We start from the raw sequence: 16116 nt of genomic DNA, 5'->3' as shown, positions 1-16116 counted from the left end.
GACTGTAGTCCAACCTTATTCATCCTCATTTACTTACAGACCTCACCCCTCAATAAACCACTTCCATTTCTTAATGCATCTCTCCTGCCCACAATAACCTACACTGACAACCCACTTCTCTTATAAGGATACAAGCAGACTTCCTCCTATTTTTTCCTTTTATATTTGTATTTTATACATTAGGCTGTTTCAGTGGTCCCAAGTTTTCCCCCTTTGCACCCCTTCAACCACCACCCCCCACTTTGTCAGGCAAGCCTCACACCACTATTCATGTCCATGGGACATGTGTATAAGTTCTCTGACTTTTCCATTTCCTATACTGTACTTTACATCCCTCCCCCATAGCTATTCTGTAACCACCTATTTGTACTTCTTAATCCCCTCACCTCTTTACCCATTCTCCCGCAACCCCTCCCATGTAGCAACCATCATAAAAATTCTCCCTATCTACAATTCTGTCTCTGTTCTTCTTACCTGCTTAGTTTCTTTTTCTTTTTTTTTTTAAGATTTTACTTATTTATTCTTAGACAGAAGGAAAGGGAGGGAGAGAGAAGAAGAAATTTATTTATTTTCAGAGGGAGGATAAGGGACAGAAAAAGAAAGGGAGAGAAACATCAATATGTGAGAGAAACATCAATTAGTTGCCTCCTGTTTGCCCCCAAATGGGGACCCGGCCCACAACCCAGGCTCATGCCCTGACAGGGAATGAAACCAGTGATCTTTCAGTTTGTAGGCTGGAGCTCAATCCACTGAGCCATACTAGCCAGGACTTATCTAATCTCTTAACATTTCAAATTTTTACCACATATTTTCAACTTTAATAACTATACCTATTATAGGAATACATAACCTTCCAAGTTCATCATATGGATAAAATAGCACTAAAGAAACATCCATATTATGTTTAAACCTTTCACTGTATCCAATAGCACTAAATGTGCCAGTTCAAAATTGTTAACTATAGGGCATTTAAGTATACTACAAATAAGAATAATGCAACATTCTATTTTATATAACACTTTAGAATTTACAAAGCATTTCTACATATATTATCCCACTGGAGTCTCAATTACTTTGCAAGTGTTACTTGTGGCTTAGAGATGAGGAAACTGGTGGGCAAAAAAATTATTTGCCTCAAATCAGAACCAGAATCCAAATCTTTACTAATGGAACTGGCTTCAAACCATTGGAATGATTAACACATTTGATGGCAGTCAATAGTTTATTTATTCCTAATGGTTGCCTAAATAAAAACAAAAAAACCTTCAGTCTCTATCTTGTCATTATCAAAGATCAAAGGACCAAAGAACTAGTCTATCAGGTAGCTGAATTCATGAAAACAAATATTTAAGTGATCTGTAAACAAAATAAAATTTATCTAGAAGCCAAAAACACTCAAAAGAAAAAAAGACAAAACCAAAAAACACTGCCTTGGAGGTCAGTTTAAATGATTCTTCACTGATACAATTTAGTTTGTAGCATTTGGCAAGTACAAATAAGAACTAACTGTTCTTAAGACGAAGACAAAGAACAGTCACTCAAGACAAAGAAACTGCAAGGTAAGTTTTAAAACATCAAGTTAAGTAATTACTTAAGTTTTAAAGGCAGTCATCTCATCATATTCAATTGAGATACAGAGTAAACTAAAAATAAAGCCTCAGAAAGCTTACCTTTTTCCTTCCAGACACAGTGGAAATATCAAAACACTAAGTCTTCAATTTCTAGCCTCTACAAAGAAATCAGCAAGGACTAAGAAAGGAGCAAACCATATACCCCCAGAGGCCACACAGCTGAAGGCCCACAGACAAGTAACAGCCTCTCAGTATTTTCCTCACCCATAAAACTGCTACCTGTCTAATCAACCTCAAAAAGTTGTACGTAACAAAATGAGACAATAAATGTTATTAAAATCTTTGTAAGATTTAAGATACAATTATAAACCGCCCATTAGCTAAAATTCAAATTAAACAGTTCTAAGTGAGAGGCAGTGAAGGACAGTCAGGGAAATCTCGCCAGAGGCCCTTTTTGCCATGATACTGATCTTCTCAGTCGGACTGGGAGGAAGTAACAAAATTTTGTGCTGCCTATTTCCAAATGTGATTACTCACCTGTGTGGCTGTGCTAGCAATTCAATTTACTTTATAAACCCTCACACAATGTAAGATTTTCTCTTTTTAAAAAATATTTGTTAAGTACAGTGTTCACCAACATTTTAATTAAAATTTGGACATTTTCATAAGGACTATTATGAAAACATTTTTAAGAATAATAAGAATATTGACCAATACAACATGTTTGGACATGAAACCCGTATCAGAATAAAAATTTCAATGAAATTATATGTTAAACATCATGACACATTTCACAAGAAGATCCATGTTTCTACAGCATTGGGAGACACCATTGTACTTACTTCTGTATAACGTTTTGCAAGCTTAACATCATACCAAGTTCTCCCTGCATCTTTTCTCTGTTAGCACGGCATTCTGCCAAGTACCGGAGCGCCTACAGCAGAAACAGTAACACATTAATTCACATGTCCAGACTATTCAAAAGTAAACCCACTAGTAACTTACTGCAAGAGAAAAAAAAAAAACAGAGAAAAAATAGCCTTTTGTTTTTAGAATCAACTGGCTTTGAAGTGTTTAGAAACTCTTCTTTAAACGTGATAATCAGAGCAGTCCCCTACGGGAGAAATGATCCTTTGAGCTGAAGTAGCTGATTCTGCTCTTTGAAATGAAGGTTCCTAACTTATCTGCAAGGTCAAATTTAGTTTGTTTCTGGCTTTATCTTCACCACTTCATCTTGTGAAGGATACAAGGAACAATATTTCATTTATTAATTTCAGGAAGTAGTCCCTATAGCCATCATTTCCCTTGGTGCTTTTCACATTTAAATTAAAATAAACTGCTGAGGGGAACAAACCACACAACCACCTTTATGGAATCAAATGCTTCTTGTTTTACAATTCACCTTTAAAATGTCTTTTTCTTTTTTAACTGAGGAGCAAAAAGATGAATTCACCTCACAAATTTCTACTTTCTAAGTTCATTTATTCTAGGGTGCTCTCCTTGTAAAGTACATTTTGCAAGTATTTCCTTCACATGCTGATTCTTTATGGATTTCATTAGCTGGTTTACAGACCTCCTTCCTAATCTCTCACATTCACCAAAGACTTTGGTGCTCGATTTCCAGAACAATACCTTTGTGAACTACACCATCTACAACTCAGCCATCTCAGTTCACTGACCTCCACCTTTTCTACTGGTCCTCTACCCTTCAACTCCACAATGCTGGTTCTTTACCAAAGATGATACCATCTATGCAACCACAAATCCAACAACCTCTCTGACTACAATCTCCTTTCCTTTCTGCAACTTCTACCTTGATTTTCACTTCAGTCCTTAGAGGATTAACTGCCATGGGAACTGCTGTCCTTCCATAATAAACTAAGAACCAGGACAAGAGGCAGCACAGAATTATAATCCCTGAGAAGGGAAATGACAAAGTGGGCTCTACAACTGCTTCATCTACTGCTTTGGAGGCAGTTTCAAGAGTGTAGCACAGGGAGCGGGAGCCCGAATGTAGCCCACTGGTCTTGTTGAGTTAGGAGGTCAGAGATCAGAGTTGGGGAGGTTGGCGTGGTACACTATACTAAGAAGTAAATATTTGGTTTCTGTCTAGTTCCTGCCACAAAACGTCTAAAACCCTTGGAATTTTCTGGGTGGCAGAGGTGTCTTACTGAACAGGAGATGAGTCTCTGAATTGGTAACTACATCCACCTGCCAGGAGGGTGGTAGATTCCCAACTCCACAGGGACAAAAGGTCCTGTACTCAGCACCCTTCCTAACTTTGACCTATGTACATGTTCATGTGTATCCTTTAAAATAAACTAGTAAACATAAATAAAGTGACTCCATGAGTTCTTGAGCCTGAGGAGAGGGTAAAATCTAATACCCAATTTATAGCTGCTCAGTAAGAAATATGGGTGACTGAATACTTGCAACTGACCTTTGAAGGGAAGGCAGTCTTGTGGGTCTGAACCTTAAACCTGGGGAGTTTAGCAGCTCCAGGTAGTGTCAAAATTAAAATGAACTGTTGAACACCAGCTGGTGTCCACAGAAGATGGAGAATTGGCTGGTGTCAGAAAACACCCCAGGAGGCTAGAACTTGCAAAGCAGAATAACAAAGAGGAGGGACCTCCACAGCAACAGCACTCCCTCCACAGATCTCCTGAGGGTCTTTAAGAATCTTTGGTTGAATACTGGCTTGCACATGCTTGGGGGGTAAAAGGCCACCAGAAAACAGGGAAAACAATGCCTGAAGCTCACACTGGCTGGGAAGAGTTTGTGATACTGCCTGCCAGGGGTGAAAAGACCTCATATGTACTGAAGTGTCAGGGGGAATTCTCAGAAGAGCCTCCCCTTACTAGTGATGTCATAGAATACGGGCTGCTTTGGACTCACTCAGCAAAGCTTCAAAACAAGTCTGGAAAGGATCAAACTCATTCCAAGTAACTTAACTGTAACCCAGAACAAAGTACAAGAGTATTTATAGAAATACAAAAATGCCCACAAAAACCCAAACCTATAAAATTTGTAATGTCTGACATCTGATTAAAAATTACCTAGTGGCCCAGGCTGGTGTAGCAGTGGATTGAGTAAGGGCCTGCAAACCAAACGGTTGCTGGTTCGATTCCCAGTCAGGGCACATGCCTGGGTTGTAGGCCAGGTCCCCAGTTGGGGGCACACAAGAGCAACCACACACTGGTGTTTCTCCTTCCCTTCCCCTCTCTCTAAAAGTAAATAAATAAAATCTTTTAAAAAATTACGAGGTATAAAAAGCATGAAAATATGATCCATAACCAGGAGAAAAATAATCAATAAAAACAGACCTACATATGACAAAAAGGGAATTAGAAAAATAAGAGAAAATTAGAAAACAAAACAGCATATCATAATATGCTCCAGCCCTGACCAACATGGGTCAGTTGGCTGAAGCGTAGTCCCATAACCAGAAGGTCACCAGTTCGATTCTTGGTCAGGGTGCATGCCCAGATTGCAGACTCAATCCCCAGTTGGAGCACATGCAAAAGGCAGCCAGTCAGTGTTTCTCACATTGAAGTTTCTCTCTCTCCTCCCTCTCCCCCCTTCTGTCAAATGAAATTATAATAAACCTTTAAATTAATTAATTAATTATGCTCCATATGCTCAAGGATGAGTAAGAAAATAGGAGCACAGCGAGGAAAAACTGGTAGATATTTAAAAGACCCAACGGTAACTTCTAGAGGACAAGAACATACTATCTGAAATAAAAAGCACACTGGATAAGATTAATAGCATATTAGACAGTACAGAAAAAAAGATCAGTGAGCTTTAAAAGGCAATGAAAACTACCCAAGATGAAGCACTGAGGAGGGGGAAAGACAAAAGAAAAAAGAAGCATTGCAACAGTGACCTGTGGGTTGACATGAAAGACATATAACTGAAGTTTCAGAGGAGTAAGAGGAAGGAGATGGGGAACACTTGAAAAAGTAATAAATGACAATTTCCCCATATTTATTCAAACTATTAACCCACAGACCCAAGAAGCTCAACAAATCCCAAGCAGAAAAAAATAAAAAGACAGCCATCCATTTCAGGCACATCATAATCATTTACTGAAAACCAGCAATAAACTCACAAAAGCCAGGAAAAAGCATTGTATAGATTGGGACAAACAAAAGAATTACAAAAGTCTTATTAGAAATCATATGGGCCAGACAAGAAGCACCTTTAGAAAAAGCAAACCCGCAATACAAAACATGTTGAAATTCCCCAGGCAGAATAAAAAGGACACCAATGGAAATGTGAATCAATATGAAAGGACTGAAGAACACTAGAAATGGTAAATATGAGGATAAATATAAAATATGTTTGATTTAAAATTTTAATCTCCTTAAAAGATAACTGTTTAAAGCAAAATGTACTGTAGATTTTTTTTTTAAAAGATTTAATTTATTTACTTTTAGAGAGGGCGGAAGAGAGAGAGCATGAGAGGGAGAAAAAGAGCAATGTTCGAGAAATACACGGATTAGCTGCCTCTTGCGTGGCCCCAGCCCCGGACCTAGCTCACAACCCGCACATGTGCTCTGACCCGGAATGGAACCAGTGACCTTTCAGTTCACAGGCGGGCACTCAATCCACTGAGCAACACCAGCCAGGGCTGTAGATTTTTTAACATATGTAAAGTGTATAACAAAAAACAGCACAAAGGACAAGGGGAGGAGATGGAAATACACTGTTGTATGCTTCTAACAACATACAGAAGTGTGTGATTTATTCAAAGGCAGATTTTGGTTAAGTTAATGATGCATATTATAAACCTAGAGTGATCACAAAAACCTTTTATTTAATAAAAAGGGTACAGCTAATAAGCCCTGAGGATGAAATTATAAAAACACCACACCTGTTTCTCAATCTCCTTAGGAACTTGCACCCACCACTGATTCCTCTTACTTTCTCTTTAGCTCTGTCCCCTCATGATTTGATTTACCTTCCTATTCAGCCTAACAGCTACGGCCTATCATTTCAACCATTCCCTTGCCAAAAATCCTCCACTCTCTCCCATAGTTGTTCTGTCCAACTTACAGAAGCGAGAACAACCCTAAACAAATCCAACTATTTGGCTCTCGGGGCCTATAGTAGAACTGAAGGGGTGTGAGAAAGGAGTTTCATAAGCCATAAGTATTTTATCAACTCAGCACTACCAAACTAATCAGCCCCTCAACCCCTGTGAACAGTCCCACCATTCTCCCTGGTTGGTAACCTTTCCCATTTTATGTAATTATGAGACTTCTCCCATTCTTGAGACCCCTTGCTTTCTGGATTGAAAGGTTCGAGTCTAGTTTGCTTTTCAAAAAAAAAAAAAAAATTCCTTCACCCCAAGTCCCTACATAGAAACCAACACTCTCTTCTCATTCTTACTGCAATTCTTATTGAAAAAGGACCAAGACTAGGGACCATAACATTTTCCATTACTACTATTCATTATATAATGTGTTTTGCCCGTTAAACTTCATTTTATGAAGGTAAAATAGGAAATATGTATTATGTCGTTTGAATTTCAAAAAGGAAAAGCCTGTATTTTTTCTATGAACTTGTAAAATTAAGACTAAATGGGAATTTATCATGGGTTGTTAAGGACGATGACTTTAAAATGTTCTACACTAATTTTCTTTTAGACATTTTGATATGAAAATTTTAGAAAAGTAGAGAGGAAAATGTGTGGTGACCTTCATGTACCCATCATTCAGATGCAACAAGTATCAGCCACTTGGCAATCTTGTCATCTATGTCCCTTGCCCGAAACCACACTGGAATATTTTATTGCAAATCTCAGAGAACACATACTTTCATTTGTAAATACTTCAGTACATCCCTGAGAAGTTAATGGGTTTTTTATTAACTTAATGTTATCATACTATTATCATTACCCTGCAAAGGTATTAATGGTTCTCTAATATCATCTACTATCTGATCTATATTCATTTCAAGCAATCTAAAAGTATGTTTATGGTTGATTCAAATCAGGATCAAAATCAGGTTCACATATTACACCTAGATGATATGTCCCCTAAGTCTCTTTTAATTTATAAGTTACTGCTATCCCCCTGCTCCACCCCAAATGGCTTTCTTTTTAAAGCTATTTATTATTTATAGAACCAGATTATCTGTACTCCAGAAATGACCACATTCTGTATTTGCCTGATTGTCAGCTATTGTTCTTTAACATGTTTCTCTAGCCCCCAAGTTTCTCATAACAGGGGAGTTCCTTCTGTATTATTAGTTATGATCCTTATAATTTTCTTTTCCTTTATCTTTCTTTCCCACTGTGTATCAAAACAATATAATTCGCCCACCGAAAAATTTATCCTTTCATCATTTATGCCAACAGAATGTGGCATATCCCTATATGAAATATTATTCAGCCATTAACAGGAATAAGGTACTGATTTATTTTGCAGTGTGGTAAACATTATACTCAGTGAAAAAAACAGTCACAAAGACCACATATAAGGTTTTATGTATATGTATATTAAAAATATATAGACATTTTTGCTGAAACAGAGAAAGACAGAAAGTAGTGGCCACTTGGGGAAGCAGGGTGGAAAAATGAGGAATATGTGAAGAGTAGAGTCTCTGAGGTGATGAAAATGTTGTAAAACTGATTGTGGTGATGGCTGTACAACTCTACAAATATACTAAAAACCAGTGAATTGTACACTTTAAATAGGTGAATTGTATGGTGCAATTTAGATCTTACTACAGCTGTTACAAAACAAAAACAAAACAATTAACTGCCTTGTTGTAATGTCTCCATGTAGCATGCTATCATTTCTGTAAAAGGGCTAGTCACACACGTATATATTTGCATATACAGAAATAGACTTACTACTATTTGCTCTACAGTCACTTAATTTTTTAGCATGTCACCTAACACTTCTTCATATTCTCCTTAACTACAAAATTACAACACTGAGAGTTTCTGAGATTGAAACTACTAAAGGTGACTTACCAGCAAAGCTGAGTGGACAACAGGGGGGTTGGGATGGTCCATAAATAAAATAAGGCCAGGCAGACATCCCTGGTCCTGGACAATGGCTCTTCTATTTAATGGATCCGCAGCTAGATCCCGCAGCTGGTTAACTACCGATAGAGCATCGGGTTCTTCATTCATGGTGGAGGAAGAAGAATTCATCTTCTATGCCATACACATGGACAAAATCTTCTTAAATTCTGTAGAAACAGTTTGCAAAATTAGTTCTAGGCTGAAGTATATTATGGCATTTAGTAAGTAATCAGGATTACAACACCTTTAAAAAGAAACAGGTAAATCTAAATCACAAAAAAGAATGGGCAATTCCATAGCTTAAAGCAGGGGTGTCAAACTCATTTTCACCGGGGGCCACATCAGCCTCACAGTTGCCTTCAAAGGGCTGAAATAATTTTAGGACTATATAACTGTAACTACTCCTTAAATGTTAAGGAATTGAAATTACATTCAGCCCTTCAAAGGCAACTGCAAGGCTGAGGTGGTCCCCAGTGAAAATGAGTGTGACACCCCTGGTTTAAAGTAAAATGAACATAAAGAGATGACCAAAATAAAAGTCAAGTTTTTTTTATGTGTGCACAATGTTTAAAGAACATATGTCATCTTCAATACTCTAATAAATTATTTTAGCAATACATATTTTAACACTAGTACATACCACAACAAACAAGACCTTTACAGTTCAATCTGGTAACCTTCGCCACACTTCTCAAACTGTTCACTGCCAAGTGCTTTTCTTCCCCTAGAACATTTCTGGAGCCTAAGTCCCACCTCAGGGAAAAGGGGCTGGCTGACAGCTTTCTTTCTTATTCATCTATGAACAAAACCCAGCAAATCAAGTCTACAAAAGATAAAATCCACAAGGAAAAGGAAAGAGTCAAAGAAGGCTGTGAACCAAGAAACCAAGAAGGCTATCTCACCCTGGGCCTCATGCCAGTGGAGTTAAGGAGGTCACAGTGAATCTGAACTAAATCTAAGCACACCAGTCTATCTCTGAGTGTACCACCTTCAGAAGAATGAAGGTTGATTCATTTAACAGTTAAGTAAACAGTCAAACAGTCACAGTTACAGAGAAGTTAAATAATTTGCTCTGGGTGACAAAAGTTACTATAGTATAGAAATGGGCTAAAATTTTATTTACCATCTCCTAAATTGGTCAGTAGACTTTCCACTTGCCATACAATTATTTTAAATTCAGCATACCTTTTTCCAATGAAAGTGAAGAGACTATTTTAGAAAACATAGCATGCTAAACATACAAAAGTCTAAGAAACAAAATATTTCAAAATAATCTTCACCTATGAACATTAAAAACAGTAATTTCAATTAACTAAGTCACACAACACACTCCTCATTAGGAAGAATATAAAGGTGCAAATACTTTCCACAAATTACTAAGTTTAATGCTAATTTCAATAACACTACCAACTAAGAAAGGATGATGGATACAAAATTATACCTCTGGAAAGGCAATTCAAGTTATTGTGAAGGAAAAAGACAATAAAGTAGAACTGGCTTTATCATGTATTAAAATGTACGGTCATTACAAGCAAAGCAGCTAGACTAGGGTGGGGGTAGAGAGAGGGAAAGATACTACACCCAGGAAAGTTATTTACACATTTAGTATAAGAAAGCAGGCTCTCAGTAAGTTAGACGCAGGCTCCACTACTTGGTAACTGATTTTAGGCAACTCACTTAAACTCTTTGTCTATTTGTTAATCTGTAAAATGGAGATAGTTACAGCAGGTACTAAATGGTGTCTTGTCCAAATTAAATAAAAATACATGTAAAAGGCTTAGAGTGGTGCCTGACACACAGTATATTCTCAATAAATGAAGTTAAGTTACATGGCACCAAAAATCAATAAAAACCACTAAGATTATTCAATAAATTGGAATAACTTCTAAGGAATTTTAACACCACTACTAAGGATCTTTAACCCATACCACATTCAAAAAACTCATTCCAGATAAATTAAATTTGTAAAGTTTTTAAGTCTGCAAGCAAATGCAAAATAAAGGACTCAGATAACAGAGCTTTATCACAGTAGTATTTGGCAGGTAATTTTCTGAAAATGAAAATGTTAGTTACTGTGGCAATTTAAAAAAAGATTTAAGGAAAAACAGTACCCCTGGCCAGGTAGCTCAGTTGGTTAGAGCGCCGTCCCAATATACTAAGGTTGAGGATTCGATCTCCAGTCAGGATATATACAAGAAGCAACCAATAAATGCATAAGTAACTAGAACAACACCAGTATTTCTCTCTCTCTCTCAAAAAAAAATCAATGAATAAGAAAAACAGTATACTGAATACAAAGGGTAAGACAAAATTGGGGGCATGTTGTCTCTTAGGTGCTTCTATTATCAAGAGGCTAAATATCCCTGTTCACAAACCAGCTACCTATCAGCTGTATGTACTATCACCAACACAAACCCTATCCAAAATGGAACCTATGAAACCAATTAGTGGCTCAAATGTCCAAGAGCCAAGTCACAGTTAAGAACTAAATACTATAGGCGATGGCTTTTTACATACAACATTGGCCTTGGAACTGGAGAGCTCCATTCTCATCTAAAGAGTCCTTAGAAAACAAACTAATCAGCGGGAAGACTTTGAAAACTTACAGCCTTCCTGTTGCTTTGAGATGAACAAAAGTCAAAATAGTTAAAACTATCAATCTTCAGCCCTGGCTGGTATAGCTCAGTGGATTGAGGATGGGCCTGTGAAGCAGACAATCACGGTTCGATTCCCAGTCAGGGCACATGCCTGGGTTGCAGGCCACTTCCCAGCGGGGGACACACAAGAGGCAACCATTACATTGATATTTCTCTCCCTCTCTCCTTCCCTTCCCCTCTAAAAATAAATGAATAAAATCTTTTTAAAATGCCCAATTAAAAAAAGAACTATCAATCTTCAAAGCCCAGTGATAAGGAGAGGGCTCAAATAAGGATATGCATAGGAAAGGGTACGTAATACAATAAGGCATCTCATATCCAAACATAACAAGCAGAAGCCAAAGCTGTGGTCAAGCACTGCATTTCCTATGCCACTTAAATAAAGGTAAGAGCTCTGACTGGTAAGGCTCAGTTGGTTGTCAACTGAAAGGCAAGAGGTCACGGGTTCGGTTCTGGTCAACCGGGTGTGCCTGGGTTGTGGGCTTGCCTACAAGCAGCAGCTGATTGATATTTTTCTCCCTCTCTTTCTCCTTCCCTTCCACTCTCTCTAAAACTAATCCAATAAAAATATATATATTTTTTAAAATGAAGGCAAGAAAGGCAGGCAGAAGCGTGATTTGCTTCCCTAAATTAGATGAGTTCTTGTGTAAAATTTGAGGAGAGAACTTCTGAACATTAAAGTTCCTGTTTCTTACTTTAATATTTTTGGTATCTGTGGACTGCAGAGTTCGCAGAGCTGATTTTTATATAGCTTAAGAACAGCTAAGAAAATGGAACAAGTATGCAAAAAGTTAGAACTTTAATCCCAATACATGTATTCGTGTTTCTGTATTAATTCTATCAACTTCACAACAAATACTCAAGTTGTTTGATAAAAATGTTAGCCTTCACAGGAAAAATGTTTCTGAGCTATGTGTTTTAGCATTCATTCTACTCTACCCTCTTTTTTTAAAATTGATTTTTGACCCTGGCTGGTGTGGCTCAGTGGATTGAGTGTCGGCCTGTGAACCAAAGGGTGGGCCAGGCCCTCAGTAGTGGGCGTGTGAGAGGCAACCACACACTGATGTTTCTCTCTCTTTCTCTCTCCTTTCCCCTCTCTCTAAAAATAAAGATTTTATTTATTTTTCATACATCAATCAGCTGCCCCTCACACGCCCCCACCTGGGGAACCAGGCCTGCAACCCAAGCATGTGCCCTGAATGGAAACTGAACTGGCAACCTTTCAGTTCGCAGGCCCACACTCAATTCACTGAGCCACACCAGCCAGTGCAATAAATAAAATCTTTAAAAATTTTATTTTTAAGCGAAAAGAGAGGAATGGAGGTAAGGTGGGATGGAAGGAGGGAAAACAAGACAGAGAAACAATGATCTGTCGTTCCTATTATTTATGCATCCATTGGTTATTTCTTGTTCCTGTCTTGACCAGAAATGGAACCAACAACCTTGGAGTACCGGGATAAGACTCTAACTAACTGAGCTCTCTGGCCAGGGCCAATCCTACCCTCTTATTCCCAAAATTAGCAGATCTCAAAATAATTTTTAAACTCACTAAACTAAGCAATTTTATAGCAACAAAAAGAAAATAAGCTTCCTTTCTAGTTGCATTTTTCACCTAAAATACTAACGCCAAGGTGTGGACCTGGGTAGCACCCAACAGAATAAAGTGGGATTGTTATTAAAATACAGATTCCAAGGTCCAACCCCAGACCTAAAATGGAATTGTGGGGGGTAAAGCCCAAGACTTTTTTTAGTAAGCACACCAGGTGATTCCTAGCACAAATAAAAACCATTAAAACTTTATAAATGCCATATCTTTTTAACATGGCTATGAACATCTGGATAAAATCCTGAACATTAAAAATTCTTCAAGACTCTTTAAGTACCTAGCAACATGAGGGTAAGTGAATTTGGAACTAGGTTTGTCTTATTAGCAGATAATCAAATTAATAACTTGGAAAAACCACCAGTAGTATCTACCCCCTTCTTCCAAAGCAACTGGAACAAGATTGTGGGAAGAAATTACGGTGGGAAATTTGTGCACAGACTGTGGGTAACAGAAAGTTCTTGAAATTTTATTTAACTGTCAGCAGTGGTACTTAACATTTCTTTTGTTTCACCTTTTTTAAGACCAGCAATTGCTATCTTACAAGTAGTTTTGAAATACTATATAAGTATTCATGTATATTGTAAGATTGCACTCGATATATAAGTATTCATGTATATTTTAAGATTTTTGGATGTAAAGCTTAAATTGCCAATACAGACATATTCAACAAAAAAAATCATATCCTCACTCGCAAATAAAAAAAGTAAAAAAAAAAACAAAAAACTTTGTCTTTACAATTCCAGTCTTATCAGAATCCAAACAGACATACTATATGCCTTTTATTTTCTCTTTTTTGTTTGGCTCAATTTGGACAAATCACTATAAGACAATGCATACTCTCCAAACTTAAACAAGCAACCTGATCATCTTAGAGATCTTGTTAAAAAGCAGGTTCTAATTTAATTTAGTAAGTCGGGGGAGGACTGAAATCCTGCATTTCCAATAAACTTCCAGGGAGGCTATGCTGCTCAGGGAACCACACTGTGAGAAGGCAGGAGTGTAGGTGGTAGATATGAGACCCTTATAACTGGGCAGATGTCTGAAAGATTTTTTTCTGTCAGCCAAGATTCACGACTTAATTCAAATTATGAAGCTCTCATCTACTAGGAGCAATAGAGGACATACACAATCTAGTCAGTTAAGTGAGTTTTTAAAACTAGCATAAGCATTGGGATTGCATCTGGCTTTCCCCTCACTAGCAACTAACAGTAACTTTTGAGAAGTTAGGTTACCTCCTCCGAGCCTCTCTTTCCTCACATAATAAACCTGAGTGGTTGTCCAAATCAAAGAAAAGTAAAACTTAAGATGATATGAGTACCGGCAATTACCAAACAAGAACACCTGATCACCTGGGGACTTCTATTCCGCCAGATTCTGGGGTATGTCCTGCACCACCCTAACATATCATTATACTACCTTGAACGAGTTCCTAACAGCACCAACACCCCAAGAACAGCTTTTAAAATAGAGACGTAAATGAAGCCAAACACAACCTTGTCATTATTCAGTGTAGGCATGCGGCTGCACAAAACTAACAGTTACCAAAGAACCACCTGGAGAGATGAAGTGAGATAACATCCACTAACAATCAGAGGCTTCGTAAAGATCTGACCTGCGGGGGAAGGAGAAGTGAATAAAGCTAACATTTTCACAGGACACGTGGGAGCAAGGCGCTTTAATGAGATCGTGGGACGCACTGCTGGGTCCTTATAAGAAAGCACACACAGCGCCCCGGCAGCCGACTTGGTGCAGTCTGCTTTCCGCGGCCTTCCCGTATCCACCGCTTTGTCTGCCACCCCGTGACCCTACGTACCGTTCCAGCGCTTTAGGAGTCCGGAGCCTGCCGCACCATCAGGGCCACGCCAACGGATGAGATACAGGGACCCGGAGGCACGGCCTCATAAACACCAAACTGCACTTACTCAAAAAGCCAAAGACCCAGGGCGCCAGCGGAAAAAGGTTCTACAGACTCTCCCCCATGACCCTGAAACCTCCATCAGTTCTGTCCTCTGATTGGCTGATACTATTGCAACGCGAGACAAACTACCCAATTCATGAAGGCCTTCTTGTACTAAAGCGTTCATTGGTGACATAGGGAAATGCACTAAGGGTTGAATGGAAGGATCCAATGATAACTCAGAAACCTGTATTAGACTAAACGCCTTTCCGTCCACTAAGCAATAAGCGAAGAAACAATTCCAGCGGAGAAATCTTCGCCATTTTCTCAACTACAACTCCCAGCATTCCAGCGCCGGAGGAACTAGCTCCTGTGTTCAGAAATTCAAACTGCACGTGTGTTGTTGTGTTCTGTTTTGTTTTCTCTAGCAACTTTCTCAGTTCTAATAGTTTCATAATGTTTCATTCGTTTCTGTAAGTCTTAATTCATAATCTATAATTTTTTTTTTCGTTTTTGCGAGAACATTAGCTCTGTATTAGGCATTTCTTGGAATTCGTTCACTTCTTCCCAGGAGCGCAGTCAGCAAAGCACTTTGATTCATCTGTAAATGAATTTAAAAACCAAACGTTTATTTTTGTTCATATGTACCCGCTTTCCATATAGTTCTTGATTATCCTCTTCCTTCTGAAAAACATTGAAAGTAAATAGGAGCAGAGTAAGAAAGTTCTCTTTTGGTTCACAGGCCGCACTAAACCCTGGTTGGAGCCGCACCAACCAGGATTGTTGAAAAGGTCTCTTTAGCGCTGTTTGACCCACAGCAAAAGAAAGTCTGGCATGGTTTCTGTTTCCCAAAGTCACAAGAGGGGAGTGGTTGTAAACGAACTTTGATTCTAAAATACAAAGAAAAAAGATGATACATAATGTCCAGTGGTAGAAATACCAGTCTCGTTTGTTAACAATCGTCCAGACCAATTAACTGATGGAACAAAAGAAATCAACAAGGAAATTGTAAGTGTGGAAAGCTATAAAAAGTCCGAAGGGTAGTCAGTCAGGTGAAGCAAAAGGCATTTGATTGAGTAAATGAAAAAATAACTCATCAACCCAGGAAAGTATGCTTTTTATTTTTGTTAAGGTTACTTCGTATATTAGAGAAAGAAAAGACATTTGGGATTTTCCCAAAAAATAATTGATGACTTAGATTTGTGGCACTGTCCTGAATAAAAGTTCAGTAGAGTCTCTTTTAAAAGTTCACAGTCTAAAATTAAATATAGTCACACTTCTGACATTAAAGTATAGACACATTTTTCCTAGCAAACTATCATTATTGAGAGTAGATGACTGACACT

The 16116-nt window shown here is 38.0% G+C and overlaps 1 protein-coding gene across 2 annotated transcripts in view; it reads right to left on the bottom strand.

The window, feature by feature from the left end:
- The window catches only part of ARMC1 (armadillo repeat containing 1), a 30574-nt gene extending 15711 nt beyond the window's left edge, over positions 1-14863 (bottom strand). Inside the window, exons 1-3 of one of the 2 annotated variants that reach the window (XM_037148939.2) lie at positions 14687-14863; positions 8557-8777; positions 2414-2505 (exon numbers count right to left, since the gene is read on the bottom strand). In XM_037148939.2, the coding sequence (XP_037004834.1) occupies positions 2414-2505; positions 8557-8739 (275 nt within the window). In that variant the 5' untranslated portion in view covers positions 8740-8777; positions 14687-14863. The remainder of the gene's footprint in view (positions 1-2413; positions 2506-8556; positions 8778-14686) is intronic. The other variant, XM_037148940.2, reaches the window with a different exon arrangement.
- Between the last annotated feature and the right edge of the window lie 1253 nt (positions 14864-16116).

Source organism: Artibeus jamaicensis, unplaced genomic scaffold (assembly GCF_021234435.1).
Source record: "Artibeus jamaicensis isolate MK-2021 breed Jamaican fruit bat unplaced genomic scaffold, CSHL_Jam_final scaffold_916, whole genome shotgun sequence".
NCBI classification, from domain to species: Eukaryota; Metazoa; Chordata; class Mammalia; order Chiroptera; family Phyllostomidae; genus Artibeus; species Artibeus jamaicensis.
This window is presented reverse-complemented; position numbering and strand designations above follow the sequence as displayed.